General features: G+C 42.8%; 1 protein-coding gene across 3 annotated transcripts in view; it reads right to left on the minus strand.

The window, feature by feature from the left end:
* The window catches only part of Mtr (5-methyltetrahydrofolate-homocysteine methyltransferase), a 76869-nt gene that overhangs the window by 19884 nt on the left and 44880 nt on the right, over positions 1-12105 (minus strand). For all 3 annotated transcript variants that reach the window (XR_003950449.1, XM_006516661.4, NM_001081128.3), the window contains 4 exons: positions 11457-11564; positions 11174-11274; positions 4076-4143; positions 3529-3649 (listed from right to left, as the gene is read on the minus strand). Coding sequence is in view for 2 of the 3 variants with exons in the window: in XM_006516661.4 (XP_006516724.1) it covers positions 3529-3649; positions 4076-4143; positions 11174-11274; positions 11457-11564 (398 nt within the window). In the remaining variant the exon portion in view is untranslated. The remainder of the gene's footprint in view (positions 1-3528; positions 3650-4075; positions 4144-11173; positions 11275-11456; positions 11565-12105) is intronic.

Genomic DNA, 12105 nt, shown 5'->3' on the forward strand with positions numbered 1-12105 from the left:
CCTCAGCCAAAGTATATCATGGCCTAGTCTAGAACTAAAGAATTTTTATGTAAATGATGCATAGGTAGTTCTTTAACAAGTCTGGTGAGATGGCTCAACCAGTAAATGTGCTTACTGCACATCCCTGACAACCTAAATTCAATTCCTGGAACCTAAAGGCACCGACTGCCAGGCACTGCACATAAACTCAGTCCTTCGGACCACAAAGAGAAACCCTTGTTCCCCAAGTTGTCTGACCTCTACATGCACACCATGGCATAGTCACAGTCAAGAAAACCAACACCTCAAGGTTGTCCTCTGACTCCCCTCCCTCTCCCCCGCCCCCACATTTTTTAAAAAACAAGGAGAAAAAAAAATAAAGATGGCGAAATCAAGATGAAATTAGAAGTAAGAACAGCATCTAAAATCCTAAGCTTCCCTATGGAAAGCTTACGGTCAGTGTAAACAGGAAGATAAAATTATTCACCTTACTTCTGAGCAGTGACACACACACGCACACACACACATATACACAAGCACACATAAATACACACAAACATGCACACACACACACACATACATACATAGACAAACATGCACACACACACATACATACATACACATACATACATACACACACATACATACATACATAGACACACATACATGCACACACACATAAACACACACACACACGCATACACACATACGCACACATACACACATGCTCAGAAAATTATCTCTATGGTAGAGCAACATGACTTCGTTAAATTTAAAAAAAAAAAAAAAAAGAAATTGCAAAACCTACTTTGTAGTACTTGGCTATACATTAGTTAAATTTAAGAGCTGACTTTCAGAATATATACCCTTGTGAAGTTCTGCCCATAGCAAGGCCAGACTTCCTTTTGTGGTAGCACATGACCCATATTGCAGATAGAATAACAACTGGTTTTCTCTTCTATAAATACAGGTTTAAAAGGGACACTCCAAGTATATTCCCACCCATCTCTGACCCCTAACATAACTTGTACTCAACTGTCTCAGAAACACAGGTCTGGTTCATGCTACTACTGGAAAAATCATATCTTATCACCCTGAGAAAACAGTCTCCTAAAACCATACAAATCCTGGGGCTGGTGAGATGGCTCAGTGGGTAAGAGCACCCAACTGCTCTTCCGAAGGTCCAGAGTTCAAATCCCAGCAACCACATGGTGGCTCACAACCATCTTTAACAAGATCTGATGCCCTCTTCTGGAGTGTCTGAAGACAGCTACAGTGTACTTACATATAATAAATAAATAAATCTTTAAAAAAAAAAAAGAATGCTATTAAAAAAAAAAAAAACCATACAAATCCTGAGCTATCATCTGGCAAAAGGAAGAATTAGGCCCTGCTGAACCCTCAATTACCCGAGAAGAAGCAACCAGGGCCTCAGGAGAGCTTTTTTAATTTTTGTCTGGTGGTTCTTATAATAAAAAAGACCTCATAGCAAATTTCTGATCTTAATGAAGCAAACTGTGATATAAAAATATTTTAATCATGAGTCCAAGGTCCTGGGTACACAACTCCTAATGTAGAGATTTGTTGTATTATATAATCACAACTTTTTAAGCCTTTACTTTGACAACAATCCACAGATCCTCTTGCCACTTTCCATACTAAGCAAAAGACCAAGTTAATTTCATAAAGCTCAAGTTATCGACCAGACCTGGTGGTCTAGTCCAATCATCCAGCTACTTGGAAGCTGAGACAGAGGACGGCAAATTCCAGGCCAGCCTGGGCTAGAGTGAGTTCAGGACTACTCAATTTAGTGAGACCCTGTCTTAAAGTTAAAAAAAAAAAAAAGAAAGAAAGAAAGAAAAAGAAAAAGAGAAAGAAAAGGAAAAGGAAAGGGAAAGGGAAAAGGAAAAGGAAAAGGAAAAGAAAAGAAAAAAAAATAGGTAAAGAGTGGGCTGGGGATATAGTGTAGCCAGTGAGAGAGATCTTGCCTAGCAAGCAGAAGGCCCTAGGTACAGATTCCAGTACCAAAAGAAAACAAACTCAAATCCTCTTTATCGGTGTTCGATCAGATCCTGTAAGAATAATCCTGCCACTATGCTCGTAAGTAAGCCCCTGGTGGGAAAGAACTCCAGTTTCCTAACGTCAGCAGCAATGGCTGAACTGTCAAGTCACTGCAGTATGAAAAATATCCATGGGTAAAGATGTAAACATTCTGCTACTTGTGGAAACTCTCCATTCACTCTACAAATACTATGATGGCTAACTCTGTGTGTGAGCTGCGGCGTGCCACACGACACAGTTGTGATGGCTAACTGTGTGTGTGAGCCGCGGCGTGCCACACGACACAGTTGTGATGGCTAACTGTGTGTGTGAGCCGCGGCGTGCCACACGACACAGTTGTGATGGCTAACTGTGTGTGTGAGCCGCGGCGTGCCACACGACACAGTTGTGATGGCTAACTGTGTGTGAGCTGCAGTGTGCCACACGACACAGTCGGTACTGCACGCATCCAAATGTTGCTCTGAGGCTATTTTTTAGATGCAATAAACACTTAAATCTGTAGACTCAGTATATTATCCTCTATAGTATGATTAACCTCAGCAATCAGCTAAAAAACTTCCAAAAAATACTAGGCAGTCTCATTAAGTCCTGCTTCTGGTACAGAGAACTTCTGCGTGAAGACTGTCCTCAGACTTGGGACAGCAACAGCAGCCCTCGCCTGATATTCCAGCCTACAGATTCCAGACCTTCCACAAGCCAATTCCTAAAAATAAATCTCTGACTCTCTGAGAAGTTCTAGAATCTTACGACCAGACTAGAATTTCATTTTAAACACACAGGAAAACAAAACAAAACAAAACCCAAACAAACAAACTTCACACTATGGGAGCATCCAGTTCAGCCAGGACCACCTTGTCGACCATCAAGTGTCTGTGGTATGAGAAATGCTACAAAAGCCTAGAGTCTCTCACCATGACCATGAACCCAGGAGAGCTTCAATTAAACACTGCCTATCTGTCTCCTCTTTATGCCTTTTATCCTAATATTTCCCCCAAGTCCTCCTCTCAGGAACAACTTCTCCACCCGACGACTTCTTCTTCATTAGTCTATCTCCAAACTCTTACAAGGTTTGAGCACCTTCAAGGGAACTTACAATTACTTAGCCAGACTCATGCAAGCACCAGCCTTCTGAAAAACAACAAAACAAAACAAAACAAAACAAAACAAAACAAAACAAAACAAAACAACAACACCATTTTGCTACTGAGTCTGAGTTCAAGAGGGTTCGGAGTACATTATAATTCTAAGGAGCTTCCTGGAAAAGATAACTGCAAGAAGACAGAATCCAAAACCGGGCAAGTGGAGGGAAACAAAGGAGTTTCCCAGTTTGCAGAAGGCTCCAGAAGGCTCCTGATGCTTCCCCAAAAAAGGACGGGGAACTTATGCAATGCGGAGACAGAATGCTAAGCAACAGATTTCACCACTGCCTTAAAACACTGACGTGTAAGAGAATATACAGCGAGCATAAAGCTGTCCGTGCTGACTTACCTTGAAGTGGTTGCTCCTCCTATCAACAATGGAATCTTTATAGCCAACCTCTCCATTTCCTTGGCAACAAAAATCATCTCATCCAAGGATGGAGTGATGAGTCCTGACAAGCCAATTATATCTATTGTCAAAAGAGAAAGAAAAATTGGCCAGGGAGAATGAAAGAGAGGAAACGAAGTACGACACTTTTTAAAATGTTGTACTGAAGATCAGAAAACCTAATGTGTCAGTTTCTAATTCTAGGAATTTACCATTTGCTTTGGGTAGTAGAAACATATTTGTAACACATTTAAAAAGTCACACAATAAAAAGCATCTCTAATACATAATTATCTCAGGCTTGACCATAAAAACAACTATACAAGTATTTTCTTCTAAGAAGCCGGCCCACAGATGCTCACTCACACACCTCCTTCAAGCCCCAACAGCTTGCACTGGAGTCTGCTTGACGTTCCTCAGACCCCACAAGGGCTCGGCTGTCCCATTCCCCCATCCAGACTCAGGAGAGTGATGCTGAATGCTATGCCCAGAGGACTGTGGCAAAGTACCTGCTTTGTGGTCCAGAGCAGCTTGAAGTATCTTATCACAGGGAGTCATGACTCCTAAATCAATAACTCTGAGGCAAAACATAAGATGTGAGAAAATTAACAAGAGCCCATGAGAGACAAAGTTGAACTAAACATTTTAATTTCAGCCACCAAATGCTGCCCTCATGAAAACTGAAGCCACACTAATGGAAGGTCATCCACAGCAGTTGTTTTTTAAGGGAGAATAATATTCTATAGTGTGAATACACTGCATGGTACAGTTTAGTGTGAATACACTGCATGCTACAGTTTAGTGTGAATACACTACATGGTACAGTTTAGTGTGAATACACTGCATGGTACAGTCTATGTGAATACACTGCATGGTACAGTCTAGTGTGAATACACTGCATGGTACAGTCTAGTGTGAATACACTGCATGGTACAGTCTAGTGTGAATACACTGCATGGTACAGTCTAGTGTGAATACACTGCATGCTACAGTTTAGTGTGAATACACTGCATGGTACAGTTGAGATTTGAACTCGCTAAAGGCCAGTGTTCTGAAGGCTGTTTTCCGGGATGGCGTTTTTATTAACTGTTATACTTATGTTTGAAGCAGGACCCCCCACTTTTTCACAGGTATTATGAGGATTCTACCTGACATTTCTCATCATGATATGCTGTGTTGCCACAGGACCAAAAACAACAGAGCCAACAAGAGGCTGAAATGTCTGAAGTTATAAGCTGAGATAAACCTTTCTTACAGTGACAGAGCGTTGATGGACCCACTGTATTCGTTTCCCTGTCCATCTATGGACGAACACTTGGGTGGTTTCCACTTTGTTGTGACTGTGTCACCTCAACTCAGTGTCACAAGGACGACTCACAAAGGGATCGGATAAGGCAAGGTCCCATCACTCAGTTAATTGGCAGAAGAGTTGGAAAATGAATCAGAAACTAACATAAAATCTACTACCTTATCTATTCAGGTCAAAAAGTGTGCTGGTGGGAGCCAGTAGGGAGGATGAGCAGGAAGAAGTGAGTCTCTGCACATATAGAGCAGCTGCTGGGCAGAACTTGTACTTAAGGCAAAGGCAGGAAGAGAGAGTCTGACTCAGAGACATCACCAAGAGAGGTCAGCAAGGCTCAAAGAGAAAGACAACTCTGGGTGGGCACACATGAGCTGGAGAGCAAGCACTGAGAAAAACCAGGAAACAGGGTCTAGAGAAATGGCTTTGCTGCTAAGAAGCCCTTGCGACTCTTACAGAGGATCACAGTTCAAATCCCAGCACTGTAATGTGACTCAAAACCCCGATAATTCTGCTCCAGGGAATGCCCTCTTCTGCTCTCCAAGGTCAGCCAAACACATAAATATAAGGAACACTCTGAAGATGGTCTACCTAAACTCTTCCATGTTATGCTGAGAGAGTTCCCATTACATATCTTTTCTTTTCTTTTCTTTTCTTTCTTTCTTTTTTTTTTTTTTTTTTTGGTATTTTTAGAGACAGGGTTTCTCTGTGTAGTCCTGGCTGTCCTGGAGCTCACTCTGTAGACCAGGCTCACCTCGAAATCAGAAATCCACCTGCCTCTACCTCCCAAGTGCTGAGATTAAAAGCGTGTGCCACCACCGCCCGGCCCATTACATATATTTTTAACTTTATCATATCTATTAAATGATTTAAAAATTGGGGCTGGCGAGATGGCTCAGTGGTTAAGAGCGCCAACTGCTCTTCCGAAGATCCCAAGTTCAAATCCCAGCAACCACATGGTGGCTCACAACCATCCATAATGAAATCTGATGCCCTCTTCTGGAGTATCTGAGGACAGCTACAGTGTACTTACATATAATAAATAAATCTTTAAAAAAAAAATTGGAGCATGTGGGGTGGAGAGATGGCTCAGTGGTTAAGAGCACTGACTGCTCTTCCAGAGGTCCTGAGTTCAATTCCCAGCACCCACATGGTGGCTCACAACCATCTGTAATAGGATCTGATACCCTCTTCTGGTCTGTCTGAAGACAGCAAGAGTGTATTCATATACAAATAAATAAATCTTCATAAAAATAAAATTAAAAAATAAAGGACAGAAATAATTTTTTTAAAATGGAGCATGTATTTTCATTTATTTGTCAATAATTCTAGAAAAAAAAAACCCAAAACAAAACAAAAAAACAGGTGTGATGGTTCATCCCAGAACTCAAAAAGCTGAGGCCAAAGGACTGCCATGGATCAGAAGCCATGCCTCTAGCCTGGATCTAGCCAGCTCTGGGATCCTGCTTCAGGGCTACACAGTGATACCCTTGTCTTACATGAACATCTCTAGAACCAAATACCAGTTGTTGACAGTGAGTGCTGAACACTGAGGCAGGAAGTGGCTTGGCTGTCATTCTTACTGCATGCCCTCTTATATGAATGGGTTTGTATCTTATCCCCATATTCCTTTTTACAAGAAGTTTGTTTTGTTCTTGAATTAACTAACACTATGGAACTCTAAAAAAAGGAGAGAATTCCAAGTTGACAGAAAGTGCACTGGGCTCTGCTGGTATTAACCACAGCAAATAGATGCTGGCGGTGGCAACAGATAGCCTCTTGGGTTTTTAACATACTGAAGAAAATCTAGTAACTGGAGATGTTTTGTTTAAGATAACTAAGTATATACTGCTGAATATAAAACAAGGCTAAAGAGCAAATAGCTTTTAAGTTAAGACAAAAAAGTATGCACCTCAAAGCTGATTCTTTACAACACTACATAACATTTTTGACAATTCTGTTGTGAGCCTAGCCTTTTATGGCTGAACCATGTCTCCAGCTCTGTACATGTTCTCAAATGTGACTAAAAATCATCAGAACACAGACAATTACCTTGCTCTCACTGTTCTCTCCTGCTTTATCTTGTTGCTTTCAGGTACAACTTCCAGGAATGAGAAAAGCCAAGGTGAGTGCTGTAGTTAAACAGACACAGGAACCGAGGCTGTGGGGAACGGACAGAGACTACACACTAACGGGGGATGGGCTGGTCATGCCTGTAAACACTGTAAAAGGAACAGCACCCAGGGGTTGGGAAGAGTGTTTTCAAACAGGAGTGAGTTAGGGAGATGGTCTTAAGATGATGGCAACTAATTCTATTTCCAAAATATTAGTTTGCAATTTCAATATAAATGGGGCCCTTTAAACACTTACATGAGCATTATGTCTGAAGCCTAGGAAAAGAGAGCCACATGAAGACACTGGGGTCTTACCAATGGTAGACTGTACAGAGTCAAAACACTGCACAGATTATATGGTTGATGGGCCTAACTGGGGACTCCTGTACCTGTAGCACTAATGCTACCAGACAACTCCCTAGAAAGGCAGGACTTGAGATCAAACCTTCCCTCCTGCAGACGTAAGTCTCAAGATGCCCACTGAGAAGGCACAGGAAAGGTTAAGAAGCACCATTCTAGGCAGAAGAAATGCCCAGGGGCTGAGCCCGGAGGGCTTCCTGTGTTTGAGGATGCTCAGGAAAGAAGGAACCAAAAGAGTGACAAGCAGTGGCCAGTGAGACAGACTGGGGACAGTGAGCAAGGGGGCTGGGAAGCAACCGCAACCTGCAACTTCTTAACCTGCTTTCTTTCAACAAGCCTTGCTGGGAAGTGACTGAAATATTTATAATTTTCTACACATTGTAAGTTTAGGACCTCACAAAGGCAGACAATTCCAGTCTTGAGTACCAATCTAGCACCAAGGCTGCCCCACAGCATCTTCAAGGGCATACAGATAAATGTCATGGCATACTTGAGAAACAGAAGCTCGGAGTTAGAGCCCTGCATGACAAGTGGTACAGTTGAGGCACTTACAGTGTGCGACAGAGACCATTAAGACCAAACAACTAGAAGTATCTCAGGGGACACTGGAGCTACATTTTGGAAAAAAAAAAATTAGTATTACCAGCTAGCTATAGGGAAGAGAAACCAAGGCAGATCCTAAGTCATGACGGCTCAGGGTTATGACTGGCTGAAAATCCTCAAGTGTCCATCCCCCTACCACCCAATCTCTCTAACGTCTCCTTGTGCCCTCCCACTCACCACATCCTTCACTACCTCTTGCTCACTGTAAGTGGTGGATACCCCATGTCTCAAGTTCAAGGCCACCCTGGACTACACAGTAAGACCCTATGTGGAAAAAAAAAAGTGAAGAGGGGGGAAGAAAGTTGTTAATCTTACAATGTGCTTCCTAAGCGTTTAGAATAGAGCTCTAATAGCTGCTAAGATGGCTCTGTGGGGAAAGGTATTTGCCACCTAGCCTGACATCCTGAGTTGGATCCCTGGCACTTGAATGGTGGGCATAACCAGCTCCTGAGCAAGTTGTCGCCTGACTTCCACAGCACTCGCGTATGAAAACACATATACGCACTGTTTCAAAAGTGTAAAAGAAAGGGGGAGAAAAAGAGAGCTTTAGGTATGCATTGTATCTGATTCAAACTCAGAAAAAAATGTTACAAAACATGAGTTACTAATAGTATCCAGTACTATTTTAGATTACAAAGAATTTAGAAAATAAAGAGACAAAACTAGTTATTTTCCTCTTCAGAAGAAATCACAAAGAAAAGTAAAATTGTGCATATACTCAGGGTAACTTAAGCCTCCATCAGTGGATAAATAAGTGAAGAAAATACATAGTCACATGGAATAAAATACTACTTGGCCATAGAAAGAATGAACTCTCTCATTTGCAGGAAAACAAATGGAGCTGGTGGTCATTATGTTAAGTAAAACAATCCAGACACAGAAATACAATCTTTCTCTCAAGTGAAGAAAGTTGACCCTGAAGTATGAGAAAGTTGAATAGTAATTAACAGAGGTAAACAGGGTGAGGAGGAGGAGGGGAATAAAAAGCTGGATGCAGGAGAAACGCTCTCACGCTCCACAGCGGGGCAGGTGCCTCTGTGCACAACCTAGTGTGCATTATGAAGAACCAGAACAGTGAGTCCCCCACTTCAGTAAGGATACATAAGGCGACAATGCTCGATCAGTATACGTTGTACACATGTGTTTCGATGTCATAATACGCTTTATAAACATGTAACTTAGGAATATATATTCCTTGTTAACTAAAAATAGGAGAAAGAGGTGGAGACAGGAAAAGGAAAAGGAAGGGTACAAATGCTATCTCTTCCAGACTGCTGTCCCTGCAATTCACATATCCTACCACTAGATGGCAGCATCCTACTAGCCCAGCACCCAGCTGTGAGTCTTTTTTTTTTTTTTCCCCTTCTTCCACTTGAGGTTGAGTAGTACTCACAGGGCCTATTACTGTTGCTCCCCCTTTTTCTCCCTCCACCCCATCCTAAATCTGGGCCATACTTTCTGGTGGCAGCCTACAGGAAAGGACACGAAAGAAGGAAGCTTCTGCTCGTTGCTTGCCCAGGCTGGCCTGGAACTTACTATGTTAATCTACCCACATCTGCACTAAGTGGGGTTTAAACCTATGGGGTTAAATACATGAGCCATCACATCTAGCCCATTTTTACATTAATTCCTGGAAATCTGATAGGCGAATTTTCTTATATAACTCGTGTTAAATGGGGAAAGTACATAACTGTCTTTTCATAGTTGAGACAGTATATCTAAAATCAACTGTCATGCAATTATCTGATCAAAAATCAGTCTTAATATTCTAACTTACTTCTCAATGGAAAATCTGAATATTAATGAGTCAGTACATTTAAAGTTGATGCAGGTCAAAATAATATTGGCAAGTAAGTGACCCCCAAAGAACAGAGGCTGGTATTTCACTCTAACGAATAGTAAAGTAAGTAGGTGGAGGGAACTGCAGCCCTGATTGTCAAGGCTAGGAAAGAAAGCTGCCTTCAAGACAAAGGCTGGAAGGAAAGGTAGAAGACTGGCCGTGGGAAAAGCTGCCCTCTGGGTACAACCAGCTCTGCATTCCTGAGTGGAATCAACCAGCGTTCCAGGCAGGGACAGGTCAAGTGGTGAGAGGAGAGAGGCTGAGAAGGCTCACTGCTGGCTGGCAGCAGCAGACAGAACATGAGAGCCAGAGCACCAGTGGGCTCCTCTGCCAGAGAGAGAGAAGGCACAGTGGAAAGCAGTCATGACTCCAAAGGACTGCTGACAGGACACTGGGACCAGGGCAGGCTTTAGTGGCTTTTTCATTGAAACATATTGTGAATCAGGGAAACTGTAAACTTAATATAAGCCATTAGCTTATCTGGAAATAACTTTGTTACGAATATTTATTCTTTTGTTGAGTTATCAAAAGGGGGTTATACCTGCATATATCATTCCAACTGCTACTTTAACATCACTGTGATGGCTAACCGTGGTTGTCAACTTGACTACACTTGGACGTGTCTAAACCCAAGTAGCTGGGAATGGTTGTGAGAGATTCTTATTGGCTAGATCACCTGAGGTCAATCTGGCCACCCTTTCTTAGTGGCAGCCCACACAGAAGGACACAGAAGAAGGAAGCGTTTGCTGTCTGTAAACGTTCCCTCGCTCTACTTCTTTAGGATTCCACAGTGGGCTGTGACCTGGCTGGACCGTCCTAAAGACCTTCCTTACATCCAGTCTCACTCACTGACTCCTGGATCCTGGCCTTCCTGTCAGGAAATCACTGCTGCACTACTTGCACCACAGCCTGTTAGCCTCGCGAATAAACCCACTACTACACATACATTAGCTCTGCCAGTTCTGCCGCTCAGAGAACCCTAGTACAATCACCAAGAGACACAGCAGCGAGACTAGCGACGACAAAGCTTTCCTACAGAGTCCATGGTACCAACTCCCCTAAGAACCCAGTCTAGACCCCAGCAGTTCGTTGGGTGGGAAAGGGTACATGTGAGCCATGAGAAGCCGGAGGAGCCTTAGAGACTATGTCCACCACAGATTCTCAAGAAGGCTCCTGGCTGCCTGACCCCTAGAGATTACTTCCCATTCTCTATGTCCTTTAACACATACGTAAGAGACACATAATTATGAACCTAAAAACAAAACAAAACAAAACAAAACAAAACAAAACAAAACACCAAAACCCACTTCATCCATGGGCATCCCTTACCCCAGCCCTTTCAGCCAGTAAAAGGCCATGAAGGAACTGGAAGAAGCCGATCCCCGCTTACCTGAAATTGTTACAGGCCAGCACCACGCCAACTATGTTCTTGCCGATGTCATGCACGTCCCCTTTAACAGTGGCCAGCACAATGGTGCCTTGGTAAGGGTCCTGCAACGTGAGGCAAGCAGTGAGCATACATAAGGGGTCACCAGGGAATTTCCCCGGCCAGCGCCTGGGTGGCTCCTGAGACCCAGACGGTCGTCCCTGGTGACGCCTTACATCAACGCTTTACTGATGAGGTTCCCAACCTCAGAAAAACAAGCTTTCCAGGCCTGGACTAAATGACTTGCCTCTTCTTCAACCGAACCATTAATCAATCTGGCTTCTTCTCTTTCTTTTTCCATGAAAGGGATAAGGTGGCCAACAGCCTTCTTCATGACACGGGCTGACTTTATAACCTGGGAAAAAGCAGAGTTGGGCATCATTAGCAAACTATCACATGGCTGCCGATGCTGACCCATGAAGCTTCAGGACAACTTAAGAATGTCTGATTTGACCTTCCCAGATTTCTAGAGTGAGCAGGATAAGGATAAGGTAGGGAGTGACAATAAATGACAGCAGCAGAGGAAAACCAAACAGAAACCAAAGGTTATAATTTCTGTTTCTGAATTTCTGCTTGGTAGATTGTTGTTTTTTCTGCCTAACATCCTTTTACCATCTCTGAATTCTATTCATCTTCTAAGTTTCATACTTCAATACAATTCATCCCGGCATTCTATAAATTCTGAGGATTTTTAACTCACTGAAAACTGTGCTTTACAGCCGGGCGTGGTTGCGCACGCCTTTAATCCCAGCACTCGGGAGGCAGAGGCAGGCGGATTTCTGAGTTCGAGGCCAGCCTGGTCTACAAAGTGAGTTCCAGGTCAGCCAGGGCTACACAGAGAAACCCTGTCTCGAGAAAACAAAAACAAAAACAAAAAAAAAAACTGTTCTTTACAA

Source organism: Mus musculus, chromosome 13 (genome assembly GCF_000001635.26).
Source record: "Mus musculus strain C57BL/6J chromosome 13, GRCm38.p6 C57BL/6J".
NCBI lineage: Eukaryota > Metazoa > Chordata > Mammalia > Rodentia > Muridae > Mus > Mus musculus.